We start from the raw sequence: 16,956 nt of genomic DNA, 5'->3' as shown, positions 1-16,956 counted from the left end.
TTGCTTTGTTGCAGTACCCCAGCTGTTTGATGCTGAAACAAACTTGCAATAAATCTCTTCCCTGGGTCACTCTGACCTTAATTTATTTCAGAACAGGAAAGGTCAGAGTCATATACCATATTTTAGGATTGGAAAGCACTCACCATTCGTTGTTGCACTTGAGAGTTGGGTTCTAATGTCAAAACTGTGCACCAGACATAAAAAATGGAACTGTTTGAAGATGGCACCTGCCATGAGGTAGAAAAGGCTTCTATTAAATACTGAACAGTTTACTAATTAATCAAAATGAGGCGCACATATAATGTCAGTTTGGAGGATTAAAAAGTTTAAAGTTATAGAAAAAAGCCATTAAAAACAGAGAATAAGCAAAACCAGACTTCATTATGGCATAAACTGAATGTGCAGTGAGTCAATGAGGCCAATGCTTTCCTTTTTGTTTTCTTAAGGATTTTTTTTATTTATTCATTTGAGACCGGGAGATACAGAGAGAGAGAGAGAGATACAGAGAGAGAGAGAGAGCAGGAGCAGTGGGGAGAGGCAGAGGAAGAGGGAGAAGCAGACTCCCTGCTGAGCAGGGAGCCCGACTCGGGGCTTGATCCCAGGACCTGGAGATCATGACCCAAGCCGAAGGCAGATGCCCAACCATCTGAGCCACCCAGGCGCCCCAAGGCCAATGCTTAAAGACAAAGGCATTTGTATGAGGAGAGACTGACACAAGACTGGGTGGGAGAATGGAGGGGAGGATTTGTCTTTCATGGCAAGGAAAGTGATGATGGTGGAATGGGAGGAAGAGATAAAAAAGGAACAGACAGTTGCAAAGATTCTCAAGTGGGCAGGACACACCCTTCCCACCCCTCTCCCCTGCACCCCCACCCTAAGCCCTGGAGCATCAGGATTTTTCTCAAGATATAACTTGCCTCCACCTGAAAGGGGTAGCATCTTGGCTCTAAAAACTACTGGAACTGATACAACAGCTGTGTTGTTGTGGGATGGGACAAAACCGTTTGAGAAGCAATATTCAAAGTTTTTTTTTTTTATCTTATTTCAGATCTCCCTCTTTTGTACAGGTCATTTTTTAAAATAAAGCGCTGTACTGAATAAAGAGCACAAGGAGAAATTTTTAATTTTAAAACTGCTCTATTCCAGACTGTCCTACTTCTCATACCTGAATGACAATGCTATACTCAGGGGACTTAGATTCCAAGGACACGTCTCTTGACCAATCTTCATCTCCTTTGGCCTTCACACACAACTCTGTCAGTTCACTGTTTTCTAGTATGTATGAAGGCAATTTCTGTTTGGCTGCGAGGCAGTCAAAATGTTCTCGAATCACAGCTTGTCCATCTTGACCAATGTAATGCTGAACGACTCTTAGTTCTATGCTTTGAGACAAGTAACTACAGATGATCTGTCTTCCACAGATGATAATCTAAAAGATAATAAACAAATAAAGTTTCATCCATTCAGATTTCATGACCTGGTAACACGTTAATTGTTCAGACAGAATTAACTATGTTGGTTTTAATGGCAAGAACATGAAGCCATGAGCTTATTTAGAGCACACAGGAAGAAAGGCTTGGGAGGAGAAAGGGATTTTGCTTTGGTCATGTTGAGTTTATGGAAGTCAAAGGACAGGCACATGCCGGGTCCGCAGCCTGGGTGGGTGCTGGAGAGTGAGGTGAGGCTGGAGATAGCAGACCTATGGAATGAAAGCCTTGCAAATGTGCACAGACAGAAAATAGCTGACTCGGAAAAGAGGTGAAGGCTTAAACCAGCAACTGACCAACAGTTCAGGGGCAGACTCGGAGCAAAGAGCCAGGGAAGGGGCCCGGGAAGAAGAGGCAAAGGATCGTGGAGGTAAACCAGGGAAAGCTGAAGCCCTGAGAAGAGACCCACCAGGAGGTGGCAGTCACTGATGTCACATGATGTAGCAGTCACAAAGGACAGGGACTGAGCACAAGACTTCTGCTCTGGTGGCTGAGAGGCCAACTGGCCATTTATCTACTTCCAAGGCTGGCTTCCAAGGGTATCTTGCAGTCTTATGCAATAAGAGATCACTTTATAAACTGATAATACAAACAACTTTTGCCTAATTATAGTTTATTTTATTCAAGCTTTCTCATAGAGTAGAAGCATGTGGCTTTGTAAAACACACAGAATGATCCAAAAACTCAGGGATCACCCAATTTTTCATCCAGCTAAGAGTACAGTTTACAGTAGGCATTAAGAAATACCTCTTAAATTGGTTGAAATTGAAAAGATAATGCAAAATTTATTCCTATGCAGTGAATCCTTCTGTAATACAAATATTCACCATGACTGGAAAACATAGGACTTCCACATACTGGATATTCTTATTTATAATATTTTTCTCCAGATTATAAAAACAGTAATCACACCCCCCCCCCCCATATATATGTGGTTTATTTAAAGGTCTAAGCATGTGATGGTTAATTGTATGTGTCGACCTGTATGGGCCACGGGCTGCACAGATGTTCGGTCAAGCGTTATTCTGGGTGTGTCTGTGAGGGTGCTTCTGGGTGAGGTTAATATTTGAATTGGTAAACTGAGTAAAGCAGAGGGCCCTCCCCTAATGTGGGTGGGCCTCATCCTGTCAACTAAAGATCTGAATAGAACAAAGAGCCTGTGTAAGAGGGACTCCTCCTGCCTGACTGAACTGAGACATCGGTCTTTCCTGGCCTTTGGACATGGACTGAAAAAAATCAGCTTTTCGTGGGTCTTTAGCCTACTGGCTTTCAGGCTTTCAGGCTTTCAGGCTGGAACTACATGTAAGCTCTTCTGGGTTTCAGCCTTCACAACTGTGTTTAAAGTAATTTAAAATAAATCTCTCCCGCTCTTTCTCTGCATACATATGTATGTACGTACGCACGTATAGTTATGAGCGTATGCACACACGTCCTATTACAAAGCATTTTTACAAATTAACTCTTTCATTCTCACAGCAACCATATAAAATAGGTGCTACTAGGACTTGTCATCTTAACAAGGGAAAAACGGAGGCATGGAGATGTTGGATAACTTGCCTGATGTTACCCAGACTCTCTGGCCTGGAGTCTGTGTTGATAATCACTCTGAAGGTCTGTCTTTCATAATATTAATACCTACCAATTAAGAAAACCCAGAAACCATAAAAAAGAGAATAAAGACTGCCTATCATAATGTAAATGCGGCAGATGCCACTGGTTCTATTCCAAAGAGGTGGTCCCTCCTTCTCCCTGGTTATTAGTAACCCTGATTTGGTTCAGGTCTCAAAACGCAGCAAAGTACCCAGGGCACGTGGACACCTTCACGGCCCCCAGAGTCTGTGTCGTAATCGGCACAAACGAATCCTTGTAATTCCATTCTCCTTTTGCCAGTGATTACTTGAGGGGTGAACACGGGGCACGGTTTGGCTAATAATATGAAAAGGGAAGACTGCTAAAAGGCTGAAGATTTTACTCCTTGATAAGGGAGACAATTTGAGAAGAGAAAGTCCCGCTTCTTGTCTGTCACGGAAGATGTTATGAGAGGATATATATGTAGACATATAGCTTTTGTGGCCATCTTGAGACAAAAAAGGCAAATCCAAGAGGCTAGCAGAGAAGCAGATATAGCACTGAGTGGCTTAATTAACCAACACCTAACCTGCCTTCTTCCTTATTATATGAGATAATAAATGTAAACATAGGAACAATAATAGCATCTACATCTCATTCGCTTACTGTGAAGATTAAAAAGCCTATTTTGTTACTTCAAACTTAAAACACCCTAATGGATGCATTTTCTTTTTTTTTTTTTTTTTAAAGATTTTATTTATTTATTTGACAGAGAGACACAGCGAGAGAGAGAACACAAGCAGGGGGAGTGGGAGAGGGAGAAGCAGACTTCCCGCCGAGCAGGGAGCCCGATGCGGGGCTCGATCCCAGGACCCTGGGATCATGACCTGAGCCGAAGGCAGATGCCCAACGACTGAGCCACCCAGGCGCCCCTGGATACATTTTCATATATGATTAAGAGAACTTTGTAAACATCACTATAAGTCAACTATTATTTATACAAATAAATATGATTATTTACGAATGAACTATTATTTAGTTCATTATAAACCTGCTACATTGATAGACCAAAAATTATGTCATTGTTGTTTCAATAATCTTTTAAAACAATGTTTTCTCAATAACAAACACAGAAGTCAACTGAACCATGAGTCATGAGTTAGCAGGCAAGCTTTCCTTCAGCACATGCTAGGAGTTACTAAGCACTCATGGGTAAGTCTTACGAGGCCTTAGCATTGTCTAACTTTAAGTAAACACGTGAAAGCTCTGAGGCAGTTTCATTCTGTTCTTCCTCTTGATGTGCGCAGGTCTGGCAATGTATGCACACTGCTCTTGCTTCAGAACCTTTGGGCCCCATGAAATTTAGGAGAGAATTTTGCTGTCTCTCAGAAACCACAGAATTTCTGCAACCATCTGGGACTCACTTTGTCTAAAGACAAAGATCCTCTTGGTGGGTTTTTATAGTTTCATTTTCAACTATAAAGCCTGTTAAATAGGCTTTCAAATTTGATAAAAAGAAAACCCTTAAAAGTGGCCAGGGAGAGAAGGCTACTTAGATGAAGGAAAATCCAAATGGCTACTCCTCGGAATGGTGTTCTTCATAGCTGCTCCCATGCAGAGTTCAGTGAGAGCCATGTCTGCTTTTCTTCAAAGTGGCAACACTTACAATGCCTTTATTTTGAAAATTATGGTTAGAATTTCAAGATTAATTTATCAGTTGAAGACAGCTACTTAATTTTTTTTAATGTAGGGTTTCTCTTTAATACACATTTCCAGGTTTCACACTAATTCTCCCTTCCCCAAAGCCACAAAGATGTGTATTGAAGATTTCCACATATGATTTTACTTAGCAGGTTTCAGAACTCTTATTAGATCAGTGCCAAGAAGAATAGCGATATTAAAGAATAACTCCAGAGCACCAGATGCACTGGAAAATGATACCTTAGCCCTGATTAAAAGTGTATGTATAAAGATACAAATATATATACATATGTACATTTACGTTTTTAGAGTGGTAAAGCTTTCCTCAATGAGGGGATGGGAAACATGGATGTCAATGTGTGTACATGGGTAGCTGTATATTGTACAGAGTTCCTGAGAAATTTTGTATGTGGCCCATTTTCATTCAGTTGGGGCCATGGCAGAGGTATAAGAAAGGCAGGGTACAAATAACCAAACCTCATTGTTCAGGAGTGCATTAGCCAATTCTCCATTATCCAGGGGCGTGTTAATGCACTTAAGGTACATCAGGGAGCTGCACACACTCACCTCCCCAAATGGAGCTTGGAAATTAGGCAGCTGTGGTTTATTGCAAATTTCCCAGCCCAGGTGGGGCAGAAGGAAAGAAGCCAAGATGTGAGAGGCAGGAATCCACAATGCTCTTCTGAAACCTTGATTCCTATCTTCCTTCCCACCCTGGCTAATTGAGGAAGTCCTGTGTCTCTGATGTACTCCTACTGGAGCTAATCTGAATTTTAGTTAATCTACCCTGACAATAAAACAATTAAATCCAACTGGAAGACTAGAAAGGTTTTTCACAACTGTGATATATGCACCAGTTGTTTTGAAGTTGGTGGACCGCTGAACCTTTCAGTATTACGTGGGTTCAGTACAAACCATTTTCCATTTGCTTCTTCCTAAGTTAAAATGAATTGCTATTTCTGTGTTCTACTTTTCACTACTCGGCTGAGTGTTTAAAATGGCCCTAATTTAGAGCCCAATCTCATTTGGCTATGACAATAAATGCTCAAACTCTAAGTTATAAGTTGTGTGTGTGTGTGTGTGTTTTCCATGACAGTGGGAATGGAAAATGGACTTTGCCAGTTCCCGTGGAAGAAGATGGTACTTCTTTCAGAAAGGTAAATGCAATGGGAGGGTGGCTTATGCTTCCATTATTGATTCCCAAAAAGTCCCTTCCTGTCTGGCTACATTCTTTTTTTTTTTTTAATAAGATAATTTGTTACAATAGGATACAAGCAGAGACAAGTGTGAGAGGGAGTCCCTATGGAAAATAATTACTAAATATCCAAATAACGTTTGGATATCTTGAAATGTGATTTGTCACCAGATGCCTTAAAATCTGAATATTTGACATTAACAGAGAGAATGATTAAAAGGATTCCTTAAACTTCTAATGTATGGAAAATTTTTTGTTAGTCTGATTTGAACCCCTCTTTACATTAAGGTTTTTAAGAAATGCTAATAGTTTGAAAAACTCAGAGAGTCAGCAGATGGTTGGGACAAATATATGTATTTAGTTATTTAAAGGATTAATGTAGCCCTAACAAGAATCTGGTGACACAAAACAATGAATTTTGGTTAAAGAATAAAGTACATGTTTTTAGTCTGGGAAGATGTATCAAGTACCACAAAAACATTCACATCCTTTGCTCAGGTAATTAAATTTTATAGCAAATTATTTTAAGGACAGACATAGACATACATATGTATACTCACAGATATTTATTTAAGGATTTATTATGGCAACAAATTGGAAATTATCTAAAAAGTGCAGCAACAAGGGGATGTCTAAATGTGTTTCAACATACCATATGGCAAATTATTATGCAGCCATTAAAAAGATAGTCTAGGAATTGTAGATAACATGAGAAGATAAGCATCATATAATGTTAAGTGAAAAAAACAAGTTGAAAAACTAATTATAATCAGATCTCAGGTTGGTTAAAAAATATTTGCACAGAAGAAAAAAAAAAAAAGAGTAGAAAAAATACACCAAAGTAGTAACAGTATTTATCTTTGCATGGCAGAAATATGGGTAATTTTCTTTTCTACTTTAGACTCCTGTGTTTTCAGAACTATTTTTAAATAGTTAACATAAAAATAACAACAGTGAACTAATATTTACTAGGTGCTTTCTTTTGTAAAAGGAGTATGACACACAGAAAGGTTAAGAAATTTGCCTAAGATATTAGGCAATAAATATTAGGGCCAGGAAATCTCTTATAGTCGGGGGAAAGAAAGGTAAGTAACATTTTGTGAGAATTTTTATAAAAGGTACTTTTCATGGCCAACTTTTCTAACCTAAGAGTACACTGTTGCAATGCATAGTATCTGCTCAGGAACACAGTATACATTAATTTATCCCTGAAATTTCATATTATTCCTTGAAGATACATAATATCTATGCAAGAAGGAGGCACTACTGTTTTTGTCTTTTTTTTTTTTTTAAGATTTTATTTATTTAGTTGAGAGAAGGAGACTGCGTGCATGCGCAAATGGGAAGAGGGGCAGAGGAAGAGGAAGGGGGAGAAACAGGCCCTCATGGAGCAGGGAACCCGATGTGGGGCTCCATCTCAGGACCCCAAGATCATGACCTGAGCCAAAGTCAGATGCTTAGCCGACTGAGCCACCCAGGCGCCCTAGAAGAACGCACTACCGTAATACAAGAAAGTCCAACCAACGTTATGCATGCCTGGGAATTTTTCATTATTGTAACTATAGTTTGAGTTATGACAGTGAGCGGGCCAGGCACTATTGTTAAGCACTTTGCATATACAAACGCGTTTAATTCTCACACTAACTTTGTGACAAAGGCACTATTACTATCCCCATTTGACAGATGAGGAAATTGATTCACAAAGAGGTTAAATAACCTGAAGATCACACAGCTAGCAAGCGGATACACAGCCAGAGTGGCTCTGATCTTAACCACCAATGACATACCAATGTCACTCCATGGAGTGACCCTGCCATTCCATTAATTGTTAATTGTTCTAGCAACCATATGCAAAAGAGCTGAATGAACTGGGAAAGTTCAGACCAGAGCCATGGTGGTCAAAGTGTGACCCCTGGATCAGAAGCATCAGTATCACCTGAGAATTTGTGAGAAATACAAATTCTCACGTCACATCCAAGACCTCCTGAATCTGGAACTCTGAGGGTGGGACCCAGTAATCTGTGTTTTAACAAGCCTTCTAGGCGATGCTGATGTACATGCAAGTTTGAGAACCACTGGTCTAAGGAAAAGGAAGCTAAGGGGAAACATCCTAGCTCCCTTGTGTTTTTGAAGGGCTGTAATACAGAGGAGAGATAACTTAGTCCTCACCATAAGTTGTTGCGTACATCTTACAAGTTCTGATGAACGGTAAAAACTGGCTGAATGGTGAGAGATTTGGGCTCAAAATTAGGAAAGAGCTTCATTTAGAGCTGGAAGTCATCAATTATGGAAAGGGCTGCCGTGTGAGGAAATGAGCCTCTTATCATTTGGAGTATTCAAATGGATGCTGAATGACCATTTCTCAGGAATGCTGGTGACTGGGAAGGTGGATAAGGCATTCTTGAAAGACCACGAGTGACAGGATCAGAAAACCAGAATGTATTAATTGGGCAGATATTTATTGAGAGCATATCCAATAAAGACAGTTCTGAGGGCAGATGAAAGTCAGTGACACGTCTTGTTCTTAGACTTTGTAGCTCAAAGCTCACGCTTAGCTAGGCTAGCCCCATCATGAGTCCCAGTAAGACCCATTTGTCCCATATTCCTATCGTTATGTTACACTGCCTACTTGGAATGTCCTCTCTTAATCCAAATTCTACATGTTTTCCAAAGCCCAACTTGAGTCATATCTTCTTAGTGCAACCTCTAAATTCCCTTCACACTTACTGTCAGTTGTACACACTGTTGGGTTTATATAAATTTGTAACTTAAGAGCAAAGACTGTGTCACATGGTTAGTGTCTTTTGTTTCACTCTGTTCCACTGTAGGCAATCAATCAATACTCGAGGAGTAGTCAGTTCATTGGGAAGATTCTTCTGCTATATTCTTTTCACTTCTGTCGCCCACAGTAATGAGAACATGAAGTCTAGCTCCCTGATTAGGAGCAGACCAAGAACATACTCGGTACAGGTCCTACTGTTCACCTCACCACTTGCTTCTGGTCTGCCCACTGGCACATGGCAATGGACTGGCCCATGTTGCTTGATAAGAAAAGCTCCCCTTTTCCTTTTCCAGGGACTGAGGGCTGTTTCTATCATGTCCGCAGTTCACATAAGCTCTGGATAGACTGTTACAATCCAGACGCAGATGTATATGTTAAAACTCTTATGACAAATCCAGTTATGATGTGTGCAGTGAAGCCAGTTTTCAGATTTTAATACTTCCTTTTTTTCTTTCTACTCTTGTCATATGCGCCATGCTTGAAAAACATCTTTTAAAAACCACATTTTCACATCTTAAGAACACAAAAAAAGTATCAGATACTTTTTTCCCCTTTGCAGTCTTAGAACTTCAAAAACAGCCAAAAGGAAGTTTTATAAAATACGTAAAAATATGTGCTGAGAGCTGAGGTTTTATATGCCAAGAGTTAGACTGTAGTGAATTTTTACTGCAGTTAATATTAACTCCTAGGAAAAGAAAGCTTGCTGGAGACCCAGGCCCACTTTGTCACGGGAGGTATCACAACACTTTCTCGAAGATTACTCTTACGCGTATGAGAACCAACTCCTGGTTATCCACTGTTGGATTATCCAGAGTCCCCAACACCCAGGGCTTCTTTCCTTCTTAATAAAGGCCTTTTGGCTATTTCACAGCTCATTAGCACCTCTACCAGAAGGTAGGTGGTGACAGGGAGAAGAGGTGAAACTAAAATCAGTAAATTTTACTGCTCGTTAGCAGCTCTTGTAAAACATGTGAGACAAAGGGTTTGAAGCCATCGTCATCCTCAGGATCATCAACAAGCACGTATGAAGTGCTCACGTGCAGGGCAGCAGTAAGCACACATAGGCATACCACTGTGGGTTTTTTAATTATTAATTATTTTCATTTCTTTCAGTTCAGCTTCCATGAATTTCGTGAAAGAATTAAGAGCTGTCTGGGTCACGAACACAAGAAACTCACCTGTTTTTGCACGCCGCTGAGTTGCCGAACCTTGATGACGAGGGAAGCAGTCTGACCCTTGTACTGAATAGTTCTAATAAACGTCCCTGCATGGTCCACACTGAAGGGCTCTGACCAGCGCCAATTGCCCCAACCTTCAATACAGATGTGTAACAGCTGGAGAGAAAGACAATAATCGTCATGATGCCAAAAGTGCCAACAAACATCTAGTCCTAAAATGAAAGTCTCATTGCTGGAAAACCTTCCTATTTGTAATATTTAGCATCTGTTTTCTTTCTGACCTGCATTATTCATCCACTTCCAGCTTATTCAACCAGGCTAAGAATAGCAAATATGCCACAGAGAGTCAATGTGGTTTTCCAGATCACATTTTAAACCTTCTTAAAAATAACTGTCCTATCAAATGGTAAAAGGCCTGTTGAACATTTGAGAAAAGACCATTTCATTCATCTGGAGGACAAGAAGGTTGAAATGTGAGATCAAAGAACATTGGTCTTGGCTGGCAGTTTATTCCTTCTTATGGCTAAACAGCAAAGCAAAATTTCATTTGTGGCATTATTTTTGACCCTAAGTTGCCATTCCTTATTTTTTTCTTTTGATAAGGAACAAAATAGCAATTCGAGGATGTAGTTCATTCAATATACTCTCTTTATGAGATCACATATATTAAAACTATCTTCAACATTTTGAATATATGAAAAAATGTCTTTGTTCTATTTTTTGCTAGCCATGTATTTATTGTAACGTTTACCAAACGAGTCTCCTGATTCACATTCATATTTATTCACACAGTATTGCCACTTGTAATATTTATATTTCTTTCATGATCATCATATATTTTCTATTTCCACTCCTACTTCCTAAATGCAGCGAAGAAAATCTGCTTAACTGAACAAGTATTCCAAAACAACATAATAATAACTGCTTCTTTAGGATACATATTTAAATGAAAATAAACAGTGTTCTACCCAATCACTAAGAATAAGAAAATAAAACTGACATTTTAGGAAAAACATTTATATAATATACAAACTCACTATTTTCCTTCATATCATATATAATTTTTTAAAAGAATGAACCAAAGGCTGTTCATATGAAACATTTTCCCAGTTAACAGAATGAATAAAACTATAAAAACACTGTATAAGAACTATAATAGGCCCTTACAACAGATACATTAAGAATTTACATGGGAACTGTCATAATAATGAAAGCCTTTTGACGGAAAGATTATTTTTCAGCTTTAGCATTAGAAGGAGCCTTTAGAAAGTGCCTAAATTAAAACATTTCCCAAGGTCACTAGTCATCACAATATGATTTTGGTGGAAAGTTAAGGGAGCGTTTTTTGTTTGTTTGTTTGAAAATACCATAATAAAATATTTTTTAAAAACCTCCTAACTCATCTCCCTGCTTTTCATATGGCCCCACTCCAGTTCTTTATCCATTCAACTGCCAGTGACCCTGTGAAATCAAAAAGCTACCATTCAGCTACTTCTAGAAAAGAAAGCTAACAGGGGAAAAAAAAAGAAAAAAGAAAGAAAGAGAAAAGAAAAGAAAAGAAAAGAAAAGAAAAAAGAAAAGAAAGAAAAAAATCCTGGACAGCAAATACCTTTAGGGAAAAACTGGTCTTATATACACTCTACAACATAAAAGTACTGGAGTTATCTTTGATCTTTAAATATTAGTTACAGAGAAAAAAAAGAAAAACAATAGTGGTGTTTGGAACCCTTTCAGTTTTTTGTAGCAGCAACTGGGAATAAAGCTCAGGGCACACACAAAACTAAAAGAAACAAGAAAGTTGTTTTCTTTGGAGAGACTAGTAGCTGGAAATGACAAAAAAATAATGAGGCAAGGTACTTAAGGTCAAGCTTGGCTGTATTTTTCCTGAAAATTCCACAGCCTCTAAAGAAAGGTTTAATATACACAGTGTAATTGGAATTGAGGAGTGTTCACATTTGCATACGAGCTCAGTTTTATGTAGCTGCTCCCTCTGCATGCACACAGCTTCAACCGACTGAATGTCACCAAGGAATATATGCTGTTGGGTTTCGCTTGGCAGCTACGTGTTCTCAAAATGCTGGTGTAGAGATTTTCTTTGAATTACGAAAATCCAGATACGTTTGGATTTAGTTCACACAGAAAAGTTAGGTGGGAGAAAAACATCACACTTCTCCCCACATGCATCCCTAGTAGAATATTTGTAATGCTTGGTCCACTGTTCAAAGCATCTAAATCACTATTAGATATATATCATTTATTAGGGAAGGAATTGCATTCCTAAGAGAGAAAACCTACAAAAAGGACCTGAGAAGGCCCAGCACTCCTTCAGTCGTCCTTCCCATGATAGGTCTGCTTCAGGCATTAGACAGCAGTGCAGATACTCACGGACATCCACCGAGTGGGGGAGGTCTGTTCTGTTGAACCAAATGACTAAATTTCACGGCTCCAGGTACTGAACAGTCTCCATTTAAAACAAATACTCATATAGCTACTTCTCTTTCTATACTGAAGGGACTACAAAACCAGGCATAAAAATGTGAAACTCGTTAGACTACTTGATCCTAATGCGATTTCTTTCTATCATTCCTCCGATATATTTTCTTACTCAGTTACTATAAGAAGCTGATATGCTAGCCACTATGGAGGAAGTAAGGAGGAAGAACTGTGTCTTTTGTCCTGCAAGGAGCTTACGATCTTATGGGGAAAATAAAGCATGCACAAATAAATAACAAGAGGCTTTAGGAGAGGTACGACATGGTACAGGAGTCTCGAGAAAGGACGGCTTGTTCTGGGCTGCGGTGATCAGAAGAGCTTCATGAAGCAGTTGGGGCTCAGAGTTACCACAGATTTCGACTGGCAAAGATGGTGGTTCTTTTCTGGGCCTAAGGGACAAGGTGAGATGTGAAAGCCAGAAGGTATGCTTGGGGGCAAAGTTAACAGTCTGGAATGGCTGGGGAAAAGGGAACATGAAAAACAGGAGTGAGGGATAAGGTCAGACAGGGAGCTCTAGACTGTGGCCAGCACTGATTTACTAAGCGAGGAATTTGTGTTTTATTGAAGAATTAGCAGGTGGCCACTGAAGCCTTCTGTATAGGGGGAAGTGTGTTGAAAGGAGACTTAAGAATGGAGTGTGGAAGGAGGAGAGCAGCTGCAATAGGCAGGAGGAGAGGCAAGGTGGGCCAGAAACTTGCAAACCTGGGAGAGATGAAGCAATGGCCTTAGCCAAAAATTTGCTATCCTTTGTTGCCTGGAGCCCATGTTTTCTTATCAACTTGGAAATTTTCTTTCCCTTCTTCTCTCTTAAGTTTCCCTTACTGACTCACTTCCTCTACCATCTTTTCTATTCAGGCTTTTCATTCTTTTTGGCCTACTTAGCTAGTGTCTAATACTTTCCATCGGGGGAAAAAGTCAAAATAGGAACCACTCTTGTTGGAACTTCTCAGTGGGAACTGAAACTCAGCAATAAGGCAGGTTGTACAGTGGCTACACTTGTTGGAAGATCCCAAGGGGCTACATTCTCTTTTTTTCCAGCAGTCTCACCACCTCCCCAGGGCAGCCAGACTAAATTCGCAGTTTTTCCACTGAAGATCTCAAATGGGAGCATATGCAGCTCTCTGCTCATTTTTTTTTTTTTTTTCAATACAAAATAAAAGTTAAAACTGAATTACTGATCAGCGGCCTGGGGTCAGCTCTCAGGACCACACTCAGTCACCTCCAAAGGGAGAATTCCTGATTCAGTTACAGAGGAAAGAAAAATAAGATGAAATCCAGGAAAACAGGGTACACCAAGGAAGAGAAAGAAAAGGGGATGGCCACATTTTTAAAATTGTATCTTAAATATAAATGAAGGTACCAGATACTAGTCTGTGAACTTTATTTCACTATTCATTTGAAAACTGTTATCAAGATGATTTCTACCCAAATAGTGACAAATAAAAAATCTGTCTTCGGGTTCACTTACACTTTTTTTGCATTTTATAATAATTTACTGTACAGTAATATGTAATCTTTTTTTTTTTTAAAGATTTTATTTATTTATTTTGACAGAAAGAGACAGCGAGAGAGGGAACACAAGCAGGGGGAGTGGGAGAGGGAGAAGCAGGCTTTCTGTGGAGCAGGGAGCCTGATGCGGGGCTTGATCCCACAACCCTGGGATCATGACCTGAGCCAAAGGCAGACGCTTAACGACTGAGCCTTCCAGGCGCCCAGTAATATGTCATGTTCTAAGAAGAAATTGAAAATCGAAATAATTTCAAAAATTTTCCCAATCCATTATATTCTTGGTAGAAACTTTAGGCGTTTTCAAAAATTAACATTCAATCCAAGTGAAATAAACTATTAAATATATGTATATATTAATATGTATTGTTAATATATATATTAAAGCCTAGGCATCATGTGTATTTTTTAAACTTCTAAACTTACCACTATATCCCAAGAGCCTAGTGAACAGTAGGCATTCAACAGATATTTGCTGAATAAATAAATGAGTCAGGATTATTGAAAAATAACCCAAAGTAGACATTAAAAATTTTGAGTGGTGATATCTGTGCATAAAATATCATAAATTCCAGAATAAAAAAAATTTAGAAATGATTCCTATTTTTAAAATATTTTTCTTTTGTCTCACTAGACTTTTAAAATTTTAATTTCAGTGTGGTTAATAGTGTTCTATTCATTTCAGGTGTACAATACAGTCATTCAACAGTTACATGTATTATTCAGTGCTTCTCAAGGTAAGTATACTCTTAAAAACAATTCCAAGTTTTTGAATGACCTTTCAACACAGGAGATTTGCTTTACATGGGTGATGATACTAGATTAAATTACAAATCAATGTAATCCCTCAGATCCATAATTAAGACACTGCAATACTGATATTAAAGCATAAAGTAGATCCCAAATGATAGACTAGGTGAGCATTTTGAGTGAAAATTAAGTTAAAATATTTTTAAAAATTCTTTTCTATCTAAACTAATATCTGGAAAGCTACAGATCAAATTACACAGATCTAAGTTTAATTGCTTGTTTGGAATGTTCTACTATCAGTAGAACTGATAGTACATGTCATACCAATAAATTAACATAAAAATAAAATGAAATATGCTGCTCATTACTGTTTTTTCAAGGCAGTTAAATTTCAGGATGTTCAGAGTATCTGATGTAATGCTAAAAAACCAAGTGGAAAACTTTCTAGATAATGTCACCCTGATTCAATACTGGAACTCTCAGGACCCTCTATATTCTTTTACATTTACTTATAGAACACAATCTCACAAGTAAAGAACAAGAAACGTGGAAATAAATCATATTGATTTATTTTCTAGTGGATAACCTGGACTCTTTGATGCAGGGTATTTTGGAAGAAAAAGGAGAAAGAGAAAGAGAGCTTTCCAAATCAGTGGTCCAGGAGGCGGGGTAACAGAGGCCCCTCTGTTGTGACACAAGGGCTGGGTGGTTGGCTCTTCCACCAAAGGGGAGTTCTTGTAGGTTTTCCCTCATGACTGAATTCGATGAAGGCCACAGATACTGTGCAGTCAGCCTAAAACAACCCGTTACAAGAAGGGAACCCTGGCACACTCACAACATATCCGTTAGAATGAAAACTGTAGCTGGAGGGTAGCCCTTGTCAAAAATCTGAGTTTCAGATACTGACAAATCAATTCTACATAGGAATTTCTCATAGGGTGATAATTATACATATGTGCAAAGATTTACCTAGATGGAAGCTTATTCCAGCACTGTTTTAATAATAAAAATTAGGCATTGCTAGGAAACGGATCAAATAAAATATGGTAAAAACAATAAAAGTAATCATTTGTTAGATACGTACTATGTGCCGAGCACTGGCCTCAGGGCTTTTTATAGATTTTTCTCATTCATTCCTTAAAACAATCTTACGAGGTAGGTACTTTTGTTCCATTTTACAGATGAAAAAGCAAACTGAGTCACAGCAAGGCTGAGCAAGCTGCTCAGGGCCATGGTGCTGGGAGGGCAGGGATGAGATCTGAACTCAGGTGTGCTTTCTCAGAGTAAGTGGTGCTGACTCTGGGGAGCTTAACCACACTTAGACTGTAGAGTCCTCTGAAACTACTGAAGAAAACAATCACAGCACAAAAAAACATTGAGAATATTAGGTAGCAGTAGACTAATGGAAAAAAAGCACATTATAAAAAGATACGTGCAGGACACATTCCGTTTTTGCAAAATGAAAACGTATTCATGCCTGTTTTCTAGGGGAGAAAATGGCTAGAAATATGCCAGAATGCTAACAGTGGTTATCTTGGGGTCGTGTGTTTTAAGTATTCCTTTGCGTATGTGTTTTGTGTTCTTTTATGTAATTTCCAAATGTCATACTATAAATATGCATTATTTTGCAATCAGATAAACATTAATGTTATTAAAAAGAAAAACGTCTAATAGAAAGCATACAGAGCCTGCATTTTAAGGCGAAAGAAATGACACATTTCTATTTTAGTAACTCCCAATTCAGCTTCCTGCCTGAAGCCTCCCCACCCGTCCTAGCTGGTGTCATAGCTTTCTCATTTGCCCTGCTGGTGCTTTGCTAAAAAGGGTGATGTGACGGTCAGTTCACCTCTGTAGCCTCCGAGCCCCTCCCATAGGGTCTGGTTTGCTCTATTACTATTCACATGATCCTTGGAGCTGTTTAATGTAATTATTTGAGCTTTTCCCCCCTATGGCGATAGGGTTTTTTCCCCCCCCAATATAGCAAATATTTTAAGGATCTACATCTATTAAATGTTTACCATAAGCCAACGAACTAAGCTGCACATGATGGATATAGAGATGAACGAGACAAACTACTTGCACTGGAAATTCTCACAATAGAGTGGCAGAAACAGATATTTAACAAGAAAACTTATGCTGCAAAATTTTATGAGAGGAAGGAAAAATTGTTGTAGGACTCCAGAGGTATTCTGCTTGGGGAGTTAAAAGATTGACCAGAGGACATACTTAGTTATGAAAAGAAATAACATGAAAAAACATGCTGAAATAGAGTAAAGAAAAGATATACAGGACTGT

General features: G+C 38.8%; 1 protein-coding gene across 1 annotated transcript in view; it reads right to left on the bottom strand.

Moving 5' to 3' along the window:
• The window catches only part of VPS13B (vacuolar protein sorting 13 homolog B), a 743,427-nt gene that overhangs the window by 52,008 nt on the left and 674,463 nt on the right, over window positions 1-16,956 (bottom strand). Inside the window, exons 43-45 of the mRNA XM_081817134.1 lie at window positions 9,913-10,068; window positions 1,166-1,429; window positions 144-227 (exon numbers count right to left, since the gene is read on the bottom strand). Coding sequence (XP_081673260.1) covers window positions 144-227; window positions 1,166-1,429; window positions 9,913-10,068 — 504 coding nt within the window. The remainder of the gene's footprint in view (window positions 1-143; window positions 228-1,165; window positions 1,430-9,912; window positions 10,069-16,956) is intronic.

Source organism: Leptonychotes weddellii, chromosome 4 (genome assembly GCF_054177405.1).
Source record: "Leptonychotes weddellii isolate Sample4059 chromosome 4, ASM5417740v2, whole genome shotgun sequence".
NCBI lineage: Eukaryota > Metazoa > Chordata > Mammalia > Carnivora > Phocidae > Leptonychotes > Leptonychotes weddellii.
This window is presented reverse-complemented; position numbering and strand designations above follow the sequence as displayed.